The 15,392-nt window shown below is 41.7% G+C and overlaps 1 protein-coding gene across 3 annotated transcripts in view; it reads left to right on the plus strand.

The window, feature by feature from the left end:
• PARL (presenilin associated rhomboid like) overlaps positions 1-15,392 on the plus strand; it is a 54,802-nt gene that overhangs the window by 3,533 nt on the left and 35,877 nt on the right. For all 3 annotated transcript variants that reach the window (XM_070791087.1, XM_019958931.2, XM_019958923.2), the window contains exons 2-4: positions 7,418-7,607; positions 8,067-8,207; positions 11,095-11,143. In XM_070791087.1, the coding sequence (XP_070647188.1) occupies positions 7,418-7,607; positions 8,067-8,207; positions 11,095-11,143 (380 nt within the window). The remainder of the gene's footprint in view (positions 1-7,417; positions 7,608-8,066; positions 8,208-11,094; positions 11,144-15,392) is intronic.

Raw genomic sequence — 15,392 nt, forward strand, 5'->3', positions numbered from 1 at the left:
AAAATGCAAAAGCTGTTTTAAGTTGGAAGACCAAATTCTCTCTGCAGGCCATAGTTTGTCAGTCTGGAATTTAGGAGCTTGTTTAGAAATGCAGCATCTCAGAGTCACCCTAGACCTACTGAATTAGAATCTTTTTTTTTTTTTTAAACAAGATCCCCAGGTGATTTGTGTAGAGACTAAAGTTTTCCCCACATCTGTGGTAAATCTCAACTTTTCAACCCTCCCACACTTGAGAAACCTGCTGCTGCTGCTGCTAAGTCGCTTCAGTCGAGTCTGACTCTGTGCAACCCCATAGAGGGCAGCCCACCAGGCTCCCACATCCCTGGGACTCTCCAGGCAAGAACACTGGAGTGGGTTGCCGGGGAGCCCTTAAAAAATACTGATGCACTCACTGATCCCATCCCTGCTGCTAAGTCACTTCAGTCATGTCCGACTCTGTGCGACCCCATAGACGGCAGCCCACCAGGCTCCCCCGTCCCTGGGATTCTCCAGGCAAGAACACTGGAGATGCTAATTTAATTGGTCTGATGTGAAGCCATGGTGTCCTGTTTTTAAGAGCTTACCAGGCAGTACTAAGGTATAATATAGGAAAGGAAAAGCTGTTTTCTGTCTACCAGTATTAGGTTTATTGGCTGGGGCCCTGCCAGACTAACAAAAAACCAGGTTAACAAGGGGAAAATGTGCTTTGTACATATACCTGGAAGTACTCAGTGATGAGTAACCAAAAGGGATGGTTAGAACTTGGTCTTATATACATTTTAACAAAAGAACAACAAAGTTTTAGAGAAATGAGAAGGCAAAGGGAAAGGACTTTGAGTTTCTAGGGCAGCAAATAGTGGGAAGTTAATATAGGGGTGAGTTAGTAAAGATTGTTATGTAGATTCCTCTGATGTTCTCTGAGTTCTTAAGGGTCTTGAGTTGTCTTGTGGTTAATTCTGTCCTTCCTGGTAGAGACGGGTGGGGGTACACCCTTACAAGTGTGTATCCTGCTTCTAGGCCTATAGGGGCAGGGCAGAGAGTTTTTCTTATATCTGCTGCTTCTCAGTTGTCTTCAGCTCAAAATAATCCCCGTGCCAAAGTAGCATATTTGGGGGTGGAGTATTCTGCTCCTCTTCAGGAGCCAGCGTTGAGAATTACTGTTCCAGACTATGCTTTCAGAGTCATAACTGCTTCTGCCGCAGTTAATGTGGTAGATTTTAAAACATGGCCACAGTCATTTGCAGCTTTTCTCATCTGAAGCTGGAATCTATTTCCCTTTTTCTTGAAGCAGGGTTGGCATGTGGAAGAAGTAATGTGCAAGGTTCAGAGTCTGGACCTCAAGAGGCCTTGCAGCTTTATCCTTATCTGTCTTGGAACACTCTCACTGCTATGGTTAAAGCTCTTGTTAGACTAGACTAGAGATTACCGAGACCATTTAGAAAGAACCAGCTAACAGCCAGTACTGAGGCTCCAGATATGGCAGGGAGGCCATCGTAGCCTTTCCAGCTCCAGTTGAGCAGCCAGATGACTGGCTGCATGAGTGATTCCAGATGAGACCAGCAGAAGAACTGCTCAGCCGAGGGCAGCTACCTCATAGAGTCATGCGATGTAATTAGGCTTTCAGGACAACTAAGTCTTGGGGCAGTCTGTTATGCAATAATAAATGAGGCAACTGGGGAAGTTGCTGCTAGATATGGATCTGCTGACCAGAGCAGGAACTGTGCTGCCTCCACCTTCCTCGGGAGTGATGCCTGTGTCCTGCCTCCTCACTAAACCCAGTTCTGGCTTGCGAATCTGATGACAAGGCGTTGGTCACGTCACGACTCTAACCGAAAGGATATCTGTAAAACAGTTTGTAGCTTCCCAGTCCCTGCAGCATATGAATGTACCTTTGCTGTTGCTGTTGCTGTGTCGCTTCAGTCGTGTCCGACTCTGTGCAACCCCATGAACTGCAGCCTACCAGGCTTCTCCATCCATGGGATTTTCCGGGCAACAGTACTGGAGTGGGGTGCCATTGCCTTCTCCTGAATGTACCTTAGGTGAAAGGAATAAGTGTTCAGTGAACCAAGTCACAGTACTTAATTCTATCCAATAAGTTCTGTATGTCCAGCTGTAACATATATATTCTGCATCTGAACTGTACCTGGGGCTAGTTTGTGTATCATGTTCTTTGTGTCCTCAGCCCCACACTTAACTTTTGTTGAGATTCTCAAGATAAACATTAGTCTAGGCAAAAGTTTATCTCAAGATAAACATCAGTCTTTGACACAAAGCCAGATTCCCAACCTGGCATGTTTGTGTTCCTTCTCAGGCATTGTGCTTCAGAACTGTAAATGAGTTGAAGAACTGTTGAAGTAGTCTTTCATTAGAAGCGATTGAGTACATATCCTGTAGTATTAAGCTATTGGAGATACAAAGAAATCTCATCCTTCATATTTCTTGGTCTAAAAAGAGAAAAGTGTGGCCTAGTGGTTAGGATTACAAGGACCTCATTGCCATGGCCTGGGTTCAGCCCCTGATGAGAGAGCTGAAGTCCTGGGAACCTTGTGGCACAACTCGGGGCGGGGGGGGAAAAACCAGCTGCCAACTACACTGGGTTACAATTTCTAACCATTTACAAGGAAACATTGAAAGGAAATGTATTCCTGTAACTTTGTGTCACATCTTTTGTTTTTTGACACACAGTGGTGTTGCTTTGTTTACTAGACCTCGCTGTAAATTAGGGCTTAAACCCTGGTAGCTCAGACAGTCAGGAATCCGCCCACAATGTAGGAGGCCTGCAGTGCAGAAGGCCTGGGTTCAATCGTTGGGTCAGGAAGGTCCCCTGCAGAAAGGAGTGGCTACTCACTCCAGTATTCTTGACCAGAGAATCCCATGAACAGAGGAGCCTGGTGGGCTACAGTCCATGGGGTCATAAAGAGTTGGACACAACTGAGCGGCTAAGCACATTAGTCTAAATTACTTTGGAGTATTTAAGAAAAATCAAATCCAATTGCAAAGGATTGACACACTTTTAAAGGTGTTATCAGTTAGGAATGCCCTTGCTGCTGCTGCTGAGTCGCTTCAGTCGTGTCCGACTCTGTGCGACCCCATAGACGGCAGCCCATCAGGCTCCCCCGTCCCTGGGATTCTCCAGGCAAGAACACTGGAGCGGGTTGCCATTTCCTTCTCCAATGCATGAAAGTGAAAAGTGAAAGTGAAGTTGCTCAGTCGTGTCCTACTCTTAGCGACCCCATGGACTGCAGCCCCAGGCAAGAGTACTGGAGTGGGGAGGAATGCCCTTGGTGGTAAGTTAATTGTTGCTTAAATATATGAGAGAAATACTTAGCTCTTAGAAAGATGGTAACAGTAACCCTGTATGCGAGACCGCAAAAGAGACACAGATGTCTAGAACAGTCTTTTGGACTCTGTGGGAGAGGGAGAGTGTGGGATGATTTGGGAGAATGGCATTGAAACGTATAATATCATATATGAAATGAATCGCCAGTCCAGGTTTGATGCATGAGACAGGATGCTTGGGGCTGGTGCACTGGGATGACCCAGAGAGATGGGATGGGGAGGTGGCTGGGAGTGGGGTTCAGGATGGGGAACACGTGTACACCCATGGTTGATTCATGTTGATGTATGGCAAAACCAATACAATATTGTAAAGTAAAAAAAAGTACTTAGCTTAAAATGATTGGTAGGTAACTGTTGTCTTTGCTCAGTTGCTCATAAAATGTCAAGGTTAGTACCTGAAGTCCTTGGCCTTTCTCTTGACATTCAAGATAACTGCCCTGTCTCTAGAGACTTACATCCTTTTTTTCAAGGCAAAAAGAAGTGGGAGGGATGTAATATTAGTGATACCTCCATTTTTACTGGATAAGCAAAACCTTTTCAGGAGGTTTCTAAATAATTGTCTCATTTTGTTAGAACTCTGTAATATGGCCACCCCTAGCCATAGGAGCGGAGAAGGCAATGGCACCCCACTCCAGTACTCTTGCCTGGAAAATCCCATGGATGGAGGAGCCTGGTAGGCTACAGTCCTCGGGGTCGCTAAGAGTAGGACACAACTGAGCAACTTCACTTTCACTTTTCACTTTCACGCATTGGAGAAGGAAATGGCAACCCACTCCAGTGTTCTTGCCTGGAGAATCCCAGGGACGAGGGAGCCTGGTGGGCTGCCATCTATGGGGTCGCACAGAGTCAGACACGACTGAAGTGACTTAGCAGCAGCAGCAGCCATAGGAGAGCCTCATAAAGTGAAGATATTTATCTTTCTTAGCGTCTGCAGTAAAAGCAGGCAATAGAACAAGAAATAGAAAAGTAGATTTGCAATTTGCCATTCAGTAGTTATTTGCTAAAGGATAAAGCTTTGGTTTTCCCAGTAGTCAAGTACGGATCTGAGAGTTGGACCGTAAAGAAGACTGAACATGGAAGAATTGATGCTTTTAAATTGTGGTGCGGGAGAAGATTCAAGAGTCCCTTGGACAGCACGGAGATCAAACAAGTTAATCCTAAAGGAAATCAACCCTTAATATTCACTGGAAGGACTGATGCTGAAGCTCCAGTACTTTGGCCACCTAATGCGAAGAGCCAGCTCACTGGAAGAGACCCTGATGCTGGGAAAGATTGAGGGCAGGAGGAGAAGGGGGTGACAGTATGAGATGGATGGCATCACTGACTCATTGGACATGAGTTGGAGCAAACTCCAGGAGATAGTGAAGGACAGGAAAGCCTGGCGTGCTGCAGTTCATGGGGTCGCAAAGAGTTGGTTACTACTTAGCAACTGAACAAACAACAAATTCATAAGCCTGGTGACAGATTCTGAAGGAATTCAGAGCCATTCTGAGTAACAGTTGGCATTGTTTGAATAAGTGCATTGCTTTCCAAAATAGATTTTGTTGAAAGGAGTAGCACTTATCTGTAAGTACAAATTCTGACTTACTAAAAGTTTTAAGGTGAATTACTTTATCATTACCCATCCTTACCATGTGATGTCTGAAAATTTGAACTGTGCTGTGGACTCAGTATTGAAGAGCAAGTTAGATGAGTAATAGTAGTAACAGTAGCTACTCCATGTTTCTGAGTTTTATGTTTCCATATGCCTGCTAGATATCACCTGGGTGCTCAAACACTATTGCAATATAGCTTACATCTGGTAAAATGTCTAAGTGTTAAGTGTATAGCCCCTTAGTGCTGACAGATGTATACACCTGTGCAACTGTCACCTAAAAATAATGTCCATCATTCCAGCAAGTTCCCTCTTGCCTCTTTCCAGTCAAGTGATTAAGCAATCACTATTGATTTTGATCACCACAGATTATTATTTTTTAACCACAGGTAATTTTTGCCTAGTTTTCAGCTTCGTGTATATATATATACACGCCATCACACAGTCGCATTATGTGCTCTTTTGTGTTTGACTTCTTTTGCTCAGTGTTTTTGAGATTCATCTGTGATGTGTGATCGGTAGTTTTTCATTGAGTAGTTCAGTTGGCCCTGTGTATCTCCAGCTTTCTCATCCATGGATTCAACCATGTTGATGGGGAATGTCAGCTATATTTTCTATAAGGGATTTGAACATCCAGAATTTGGTATCTGCAAGAGGTCCTAGAACCAATCCCCAATAGATACTGAGGGACAACTGTATTCCATCATATAAATATACCAAACTTTCTCCTTTCCCCAGTTGATAGCAGTTTAAGTTCCAATTTTTTAGCTGATAGAATTGTGCTGCAATGACTGCAAGCATTTTAAACAGTGCCTAAGATGGAATTATTCATCTCTCCTTCTACTTTCCTGTTTTGGTGCTTCTGATTTTCGTTGTCTTAGTGAATGGTACCACTGTCCTTTCAGTTATTCAAAATAAAACCAATAATTGTTCTTGATCCCTTTTTTCTGAAGTAATTGTTGACCCTTTCTTTATTAGGGATTGGCCTTGGTGGTAGAGATATAATGAACACAGAAGTGACAATCCAATTACAGTACAGCCAGTGAATGAGAGAAGGTTAAGAGTATATACAAGGTATTTTAGGACTCTAGGAGTGCAAAGAATACACTCAGCCTGGGGGAGGTTAGGACTGCTGCTTGGAGGAGGACGTGAGCTGAAGTTCGAAGGGCACAGAAGAAGTTAGAGAAGCACATCCTGCGACAAAGGAGCGCGTTGCGAAGTTTGATAGATGATGAGACATTTACTGTGTGGTTCCAGGCAGGGGAATAAGAAAGGTATTTGCGTTTAAGAAAATGTGAAGGATGAATTGGAGTAGGGAGGTATTAAAAGCAATGAAATCTGTTAGGAAATGGTAAAGTATTCCAGGTCAGAAGGGATGAGCTAATGGATTGTGTTGGAATTAAGGAGAGAATGTTGGTCCTCTGAGAGAGCATTTGAGGAGGTGTTGAATGTTTGTGGAAGAATAATATGAGGAAAGAAGAAAATGCAACATGTTAAAACAAATGTTTGAACTTAAATAAGCTGTTGGCATAAACTAGGCATGAGATAAAGGACTAAATTAAGAATGGAAAGAATGTTATTTGCCAGAGTTGATTTTTAATTAGATGGTAAGAATTAAGGAGATGGTAAAAATTAAGGAGAGAGAATAATAACTTCTAGATTTTTAATCTTAGTGGTTCAGAGAACTGTGGGACCACCGAAGGAGTAAGGAAGTCGGAAAATGGAGCTGTTTGTAGAGGGGGCTGAATTCCCTTTTGAATATATTGGTTTTTGAAGTGATGGGGAGCATGCCTGCATGCTTAGTCATGTCCACCTCTTTGTGACCCCATGGACTGTAGCCTACCAGGCTCCTCTGCCCCTGGGATTCTCTCAGCAAGAATACTGGAGAGGGTTGCCATTTCCTTCTCCAGCCAAGTAGAAATATTCAATATATAGTTGGAAATACAGGATAAGAAAATTGAGGCTGGGACTCGAGACATATATTTGAGTTACTTGTTTAGATGTCATCCAGGCCACAGAAATGAAATTTTTCTTTTTACTCAACCAGAGTGTTTCAGGGTGTGGGTTACAAAGATGAGAAGACCTGTCTGATTGCTTTCAAGCAGTTTTATGAGTGTAGAAAGGTAGTATGTTTAGAGTATAATGAGAACAGTCAGGAAGAGGCCTCTGCCTGGTCTACCTGGGAGAAATTACCATTTGACAAAAGAAAAAAGCTTTTTATTGGATTGTAAACTGTGTGGAGGAGGAGTACAAATTGTTTTATTTATTGATACACAGTAATAGTCCAGACATGCCCTGTAAAGCTGCTGCAGTGTGTCTCTCCTTTTTCATAAGAGCATGTTCACTGTTTTGACTGAATCCTCCCGGGAGCAGGAGTCTCGGTGGCTTTGGGGCTGCAGAGCGAGAGTAAACTGAGTTGGTGGCTGCAGGCTAAGAGGGGAGGCTCATAGAGGTTGCTGTTGGCAAGATGCAGTTCAGTTTCTAATCTGCCATTTTCTTCTGTAGGTTTAACTTTTTTATTCAGCAAAAATGTGGATTCAGAAAAGCACCCAGGAAGGTTGAACCACGAAGATCGGACACAAGTAGTGAAGCGTACAAGAGAAGTGCTTTGATTCCTCCTGTAGAAGAAACAGCCTTTTACCCTTCTCCCTATCCTATAAGGACTCTTGTAAAGCCTTTGTTTTTTACTGTTGGGGTAAGAGCTCACATTAATATGAGTTACCTACATTGCCTCAGGTGTGGCGTTAAAGTACTGTTCGTCGTGTTTGGGCTCCCTTAATGACACATGGAGGGGCATCAAAAGGATCTGGAGTCGTGATTATAAGAAAACATGAATGGGGTAATTGCTGTTAGCGCATGGTTCACTCATGTAAGCCCTGGAGAAGAAACTCATGGGCCTCTTACTTGGTATAACATTGCAGGTGATACTGAGTTGATATTTTTAATTTTATTGAAAAAGTTCTAATTGTAAGCAGGTCCCAGGGTACTGTGAAGTTAATAAAGTGGGAAACAGTGAAATGTTCACCTAATAAGTTTCAGTGTACCCGATGTTCCTTATGTTCATAAAAAGTGATGAAAATGAAATAATATCCTTGAAACTATGTATAGGTCTATTTCTTAAAAAAATTTTTTGTAATATGTTTGTTTTATGTAGTTTACAGGCTGTGCATTTGGATCAGCTGCTATTTGGCAATATGAATCACTGAAATCCAAGGTCCAAAGTTATTTTGATGGTATAAAAGCTGATTGGTTGGATAGCATAAGACCGCAGAAGGAAGGAGACTTCAGAAAGGAGGTAAAGATAAACGTGGCTTTTGTTTATTCTAGTTGATAAGTTTTTGAAGTCTGGTTATTATGAAGTGTTTTTAATAGCAACGTTAGGTCAGTAGATATGAAGTCAGTGCACTTAATATTCTTCTTTATTCACTGTAGTAGTTTTAGTCACCAAATTGTGTCCAACTCTTGCGACCCCCATGGACTGTAGCCCATGAAGCTCCTCGGTCCAAGGGATTTCCCAGACAAGAATACTGGAGTGGGTTGCCATTTCCTACTCCAGAGGATCTTCCCAACCAGGGGATTGAACCCTCATCTCCTGCATTGCTGGTGGATTCCTTACTGACTGAGCCACTGAGTATTAATGTTTTATATGGCTGGCACTGTGGTGGTCAAGTGTTTCAAGAAGTTCGTCCCTCTACCCACATATACCAAGAATCACCACAAATAGTTGTTAAAAATTACTGTTGTGCATTTTCTTCCAGCTCTTCTAATGGCCACTGTTTTTACTTGCATCATCTGGATGGATGATTTTGGAGTACATGTTGGAATCAGAGGGCGTTTTATGTTTGAGGGGTAGAGATACTGTGTGGATTTTAGAAAGCTTCTTAGTGACATTATGTTTATATGTCTCTGATAAATACCTACTGTTGATGTTTCTAATTGTGCTTGGATTGAGGATGCAAGAAAAGGGTACAAATGCAGAGCTTTTAGAACTTTTCCTTACTTCATATGCATGTTAATGACCTTCCTCACCTTTTAGAGAAAGCATATATTTTGTTTCATTTGACAGTGCTTATTGAGCAGAGCCTGTAGGCCAATTTGTGAATCTTTCATTTTCAGGCACTTCCTTTTATTTTTTCGTGGCAGCACACTGCCCTTCCAGTTTGGAGATGAGTTGGTGTCCTCTTCGGTTTTCCCCTTCCACTTTTTTCCTGGCCAGTGAGAGGCTGAGAGGGCAGCCGTGGGTGTTCTTTTTCTTAATGATAGTTGAGGTTCCTCTAAGTTGGGAGGATTCATTCCTCCTTGTTTCCCCATCAACACAAGAAGCATGAGCCCTACCTGTTCTAGAGAGGCTTTTGTCAGAAGAACAATTGATGTAATTTTGCGGGTAAAACCTGCAATAATGAGCAAAGGTTTTTATTTAGTACGATATGTTTGAGAAGATGGTAGTGCTGACCTATTCCACATTCCTGGATCCCTTTAAAAGCTACAGGCTTCTGAAGTATAAAGTTTTGGTATCCAAATTGTTCCTTGAAATGGTGAAAATGACACAAATGATATACATAATCTTCATCCAAAGATGAGTTTGTTTGAGATAGGTAAATGATAGGGTATAAAATGTAAAATCTTGTTAAAGTTGAAGTAACACATAAAGAAAACATGGGGAATGAAAGTCCTGGGAACCCATGCCACACTACTGCAGCAAGTAAGGTGTGAGAGCTCACATACATTTAATTTTACAGTTGACCCTTGAACAATGCAGGGCTTGAGGCGCTGATCCTCCACGTAGTGGCAAACGTGCATGTAACTTTATAGTTGGCCCTCCGGAACAGTGGTCCCACGTTGGTGGGTTCTGCCAGCTGCAGATGGTACGGTGTATATGGTGTAGTACATATTTACTGAAAAAAATCTGCGTTTAAGTGGACCAATGCAGTTCAAGCCTCTGCTGCTCAAGGGTCAACTGAATTACAAAAATGAAATCATTGTTGAATATGGATCAAATACATACTACTGAGTTGTAACTTTTTTTTTTCTGACCTTGGATTTCTTTCAGTATTAGTATACAAAGTCTGGCTCAAGTTTCATGGTGAGAACATGTATATATTTTTTAATTAAAAAGCTTTAATCATGGAGGGAAGTCCCTGGCGGTCCAGTAGTTAGAACTTCAAGCTCCCTCTACAAGGGAACATGATTTCAATCCCTGGTCAGGAAATTAAGGTCCTGCGTGCCACGTAGTGTGACCAAAAATAAATAAAAAAATTATACATGAATAAAACTTTAATCATGGAAAATTTCAAAAGTAAAGTAAAAGAGTAAAGAGGATAAAGAAAATAGTATAATGAACCCCTGTCATCCTGCATCAACAGTTACTGACACACAGCGACTTTGTTTCGTCTAGTCCCCTTTCCTTCCCATCCTTTCCCACCACTGATTACTGTAAAGCAAATCCTAGGCATCACCTCAGCATGCTCAGTCACTAAGTCTTGTCCGAGTCTTTGTGACCCCATGGACTATAGCCTGCAAGCCTCCTCTCTCCATGGGATTTCCCAGGCAAGAGTACTGGAGCTGGTTGCCATTTCCTTTTCCAGGAGATCTTGACCCAGGGATTGAACCTGAGTCTCCTGCATTGGCAGGTGGGTTCTTTACCCACTGAGCCATCAGGGAAGCCCCATTCTAGGCATATATCAATTATAAAAAGTTAAACGTGTGTCCCTGATAGATTAGGATTCTGTCTTGTTCTAAACCTCAATCTAATATTATACCTTAAGGTATTTTTTGGTAGAAAATATTCTTGGTTGGAATTTTAAAACTAGATTGGGCCTTGGTGAATAATCACTTATTTGATGGTGTGCTAGGTGCTTTACATATGTCCTGATACTCCTCACAATAGTACTGCTAGGTACCTATTACCATCTCCATTGTACCTATCAGGAAACTGAAGTTTAGAAGTAGTTTGTTGAAGGTCATAGAGCTGATCGGTGGCTCTGTGTAGAGAATGCAGGCTGTCTGACTGTAAAACACCAGTGCTTCCCACTCTACTACATATTTATTATGTCTCTTGTTCAGTAGAGATTTTACTGATGAGGACTCTCATTTATGCACAAAGCATTTTCTTTCTTGCTTTTCATTTACATAGACTGAAAGTATTTACCATATGGTGATAAGCCATTTTCCTTCTGTTTTAGATTAACAAGTGGTGGAATAACCTAAGTGATGGCCAGCGGACTGTGACAGGTTTGTGTTAGCTTACACGTTTTAGCCATTCAAGGGAAGAGAAATCAAACCAAAAGGTACAGTATGTCGTAGTCAATGGCTTTTGTACCATGCTCATCAGTGGTGTAGAAGACAGAATTTCTGTACCTTCAGGCTAATGTAATGGTTTGAAAATATTGTGGCATAAAGGTACTGTATATATGAGGCTCTGGGTTATTTTCTAATTTTAATCTAGATGATACTTATCAAATGATCTCTGTTGTAAAGTCCTAGCTTGTGAATAGCTTATGAGTAATTATTACTATCCTATTAAAGTACTCAAAGGGAACGCTGATTAAGTACCTTATTTATACAGCAGACTTTATACATATTGTCTCCCTTCCTCACAGGGTTGCTTACAGGGTAGTCATCTCCCTTTTTACAGATAAGGAAACTGGCTTTCAGAGAAGGAACTTTTCGAAGGTCACACTGCTACTAAGTAAGAACTGAATTTCAAAATCCAGGTCTGTCTCATCCTAGAGCCAGTTTTCTCTTCTACACCATGCCGTTTATAAGATCCTCTTTAAATGTGAGCATAACATGTGTATCACCATGATAATTTCATTTGTTTTTGGTAAGCTTTTATGGAAGACAGCTGGAGAAGGAAATGGCAACCCACTCCAGTATTCTTGCCTGGAAAATCCCATGGACAGAGGAGCCTGGTAGGCTACAGTCCACGGAGTAGCAAAGAGTCAGACATGACTGAGTGACTTCACTTTATGGAAGACAGTTCTGGCTCTTCAAGGTAAAACTTGTGCAATATTCTAAAAATTATGCAATTAGTTATTTGAGAAACTCAGGAAATGGATTTGTAAGTTAACAGTTGTACAGATAAAGGAAAAAAATCTTCCTAGAGAAATAGCAAAATACTGCTTTCCCTCAAATATGGTTAGACTTAATGGTACTCTTAATTTTTGATACCTACTTAAGTGGAGAAAAGATGCATTTGTTTCTTCATTCAGACTATTTCATATGTCTGGAAGGTTTCATTTTTCTGTCTCCCTGATGGAATTGATCCAGTCTTCAAGCTTATGGTTTAGACATTATTTCCTGCAGGGGGGAATTTTTTTTTTCTGAATTCGTTGCACTTTTTAATAACTTAAAATGCATGCAGATGCCACCACCCTTATGGCAGAAAGTGAAGAAGAACTAAAGAGCCTCTTGATGAAAGTGAAAGAGGCGAGTGAAAAAGTTGGCGTAAAGCTCAACATTCAGAAAACTAAGATCATGGCATCTGGTCCCATCACTTCATGGGAAATAGATGGTGAAACAGTGGCTGACTTTATTTTTCTGGGCTCTAAAATGACTTCAGATGGTGATTGCAGCCATGAAATTAAAAGACGCTTACTCCTTGGAAGGAAAGTTATGACCCGCCTAGACAGCATATTAAAAAGCAGAGACATTACTTTGTCCACAAAGGTCCCTCTAGTCAAGGCTATGGATTTTCCAATAGTCATGTATCAATGTGAGAGTTGGACTATAAAGAAAGCTGAGTGCGGAAGAACTGACGCTTTTGAACTGTGGTGTTGGAGAAGACTCTTGAGAGTCTCTTGGACTGCAAGGAGATCCAACCAGTCCATCCTAAAGCAGATCAGTCTTGGGTGTTCATTGGAAAGACTGATGTTGAAGTTGAAACTCCAGTACTTTGGCCACCTGATGCGAAGAGCTGACTCATTTGAGAAAAGACCCTGATGCTGGGGAAGATTGAGGGCAGGAGAAGGAGGGGATGACAGAGGATGAGATGGTTGGATGGCATCACTGACTCAGTGGACATAGGTTTGGGTGGACTCCAGGAGTTGGTGATGGACAGGGAGGCCTGGCATGCTGCTGTTCATGGGGTCACAAAGAGTCGGACACGACTGAGCAACTGAACTGAACTGAATGCAACCTGCTTTATATAATTGTACATGTGTCATCTTTGAGAACGATGTTGAGATTTTTCATTTTTGCTGTAACTCCTAGCATATATCTGGCACACAGTTCAGTTCAGTTGCTCAGTCCTTTCTGACTCTTTGTGACCCCATGGACTGCAGCACACCAGGCTTCCCTGTCCATCACCAACCCCAGAACTTGCTCAAACTCATGTCCATCAAGTCAATGATGTCATCCAGCCATCTCATCCTCTGTCGTCCCCTTCTCCTGCCTTCAGTCTTTCTCAGGATTAGGGTCTTCTCCAACACCACATTAGAGTCTTCTCCAAAACCACAGTTCAAAACATCAGTTCTTTAGCTCTCAGCTTTCTTTATGGTCTAACTCTCACATCCATACATGACTACTAGAAAAACCATAGCTTTGACTAGAAGGACCTTTGTTGGTGAAATAATGTTTCTGCTTTTTAATATGTTGTCCTGGTTTTTCATAGCTTTTCTTCCAAGGAGCAAGTGTCTTTTAATTTCATGGCTGCAGTCACCATCTGCAGTCATTTTGTAGCCCAAGAAAATAAAGTCTGTCATTGTTTCCCCATCTATTTGCCATGAAGTGATGGGACTGGACGCCATGATCTTCATGTTTTGAATGTTGAATGTTGAGCCAGCTTTTTCACTCTCCTCTTTCACTTTCATCAAGAGGCTCTTTAGTTCTTCTTCACTTTCTGCCATAAGGGTGATACCATCTGCATATCTGAGGTTGTTGATGTTTCTCCCAGCAATCTTGTTTCCAGCTTATGCTTCATCCAGTCCAGCATTTCGCATGATGTTCTCTGCATATAAGTTAAATAAGCAAGGTGACAGTTTATATGGCACATAGTAAAGACATTCGGTTAAAATCTATTGAGTGACTCAGTGTTGATGAGATCTTGAATCAAAAGGTTGAGATTTTTCAAAGTATATTGCCAGCTATATAATTGATTAGCCAGTAAAATCTTAATAAATGATAACTTTCAAAAGAAACTCTGTAATAACACTTGTGTTTCCATTGGAATTAATTGGGCTTTTTGGTTTGTTTGCTTGTTTTTTGAAAATTAGTAGCCTTTAGGGTAGCAGAGTTTTAATTTCTTTTGATATTTTCAGAGTGCCTTACAGTTAGTTGATACCTAGTGTTCTTTGAAGATGATAAAGATTTTGTTGTTTAACATTTGAGGAAATGTGGGATCAGAAATTAAAACCTTTTTCATGCCAGGAAATAGTTTATTCAAAGAAGTTGGTATTTGGAGGTAGTTAAAAATCAGAATTCTTTCCCTTAGATGACGTTGCAGTCTGACTAAGAGCCTGAGTGTAAAGTACTTCAAATCGCATAAATGTGAATGGTCATGCTGCTGCTGCTACTGCTACTGCTACGTCGCTTCAGTCGTGTCCAACTCTGTGCGACCCCATAGACGGCAGCCCACCGGGCTCTGCCGTCCCTGGGATTCTCCAGGCAAGAACACTGGAGTGGGCTGCCATTTCCTTCTCCAATGCATGAAAGTGAAAAGTGAAAGTGAAGTCGCTCAGTCGTGTCCGACTCTTCATGACCTCATGGACTGCAGCCTACCAGGCTCCTCCGTCCATGGGATTTTCCAGGCAAGAGTACTGGAGTGGGGTGCCATTGCCTTCTCCGGAATGGTCATGCTAACGACCTTAAATATTTATTGTCAGGTTTATTAAGTGACTTTTAAAGGCTGAAGAAATGCTCTTTGATCTCTTCAGTGTTATCTCAGACTCCTCTTTCAGGACATACTTATGCTGATAGCAGTGAATCTAGCCTTACACTTGTTCGTGGTGCATTATAATCAGTTAGCCGCATAGTAAGATTTCAGTGGTTAATAAACTTATGCTTTAGTTATATCTTGTCTCTTTTCAGAGGTGCCAGTTCACTCCACTGACTTGCTTATTTAGCACTTTGGTTGCTTCCTTTAGGCTGATCTGAAGTGAGGTTCGCTTTGGTTGTTTGCTTTAGGTTGATCTGAAGTGAGGTTGGCTCAGCTGGCTTTTATTGAGGATTGATTTATGGGGTGATAGATTTATTCTGTGCCACCTTTTCCTTGAGTTGTGGAGGTCCTCTGAGTGGTTTTCTTTTTTCTTTTTGTGTTTTGAAAGAACTGAAGTCCTTAGGAGGCCACTGACCTAGGGAGTCTTCAAAGCTCTGTGAGACTAGTGTGCTTCTTTGCTCTGTAGTATTCATACCTAGACACTGGCAGCTTGAAATCTCTAGCAGGTTAAAGGTTTTGCAGTTTTACGCCAAACGTTTCACGTAAGAATTCCTTGCTGCCTGAATCTGGGTGGCAAGGTTTTGGTTATAGCAAATTCAGACAGCA

This window comes from Bos indicus, chromosome 1, assembly GCF_029378745.1.
Source record: "Bos indicus isolate NIAB-ARS_2022 breed Sahiwal x Tharparkar chromosome 1, NIAB-ARS_B.indTharparkar_mat_pri_1.0, whole genome shotgun sequence".
Taxonomy (NCBI): Eukaryota; Metazoa; Chordata; class Mammalia; order Artiodactyla; family Bovidae; genus Bos; species Bos indicus.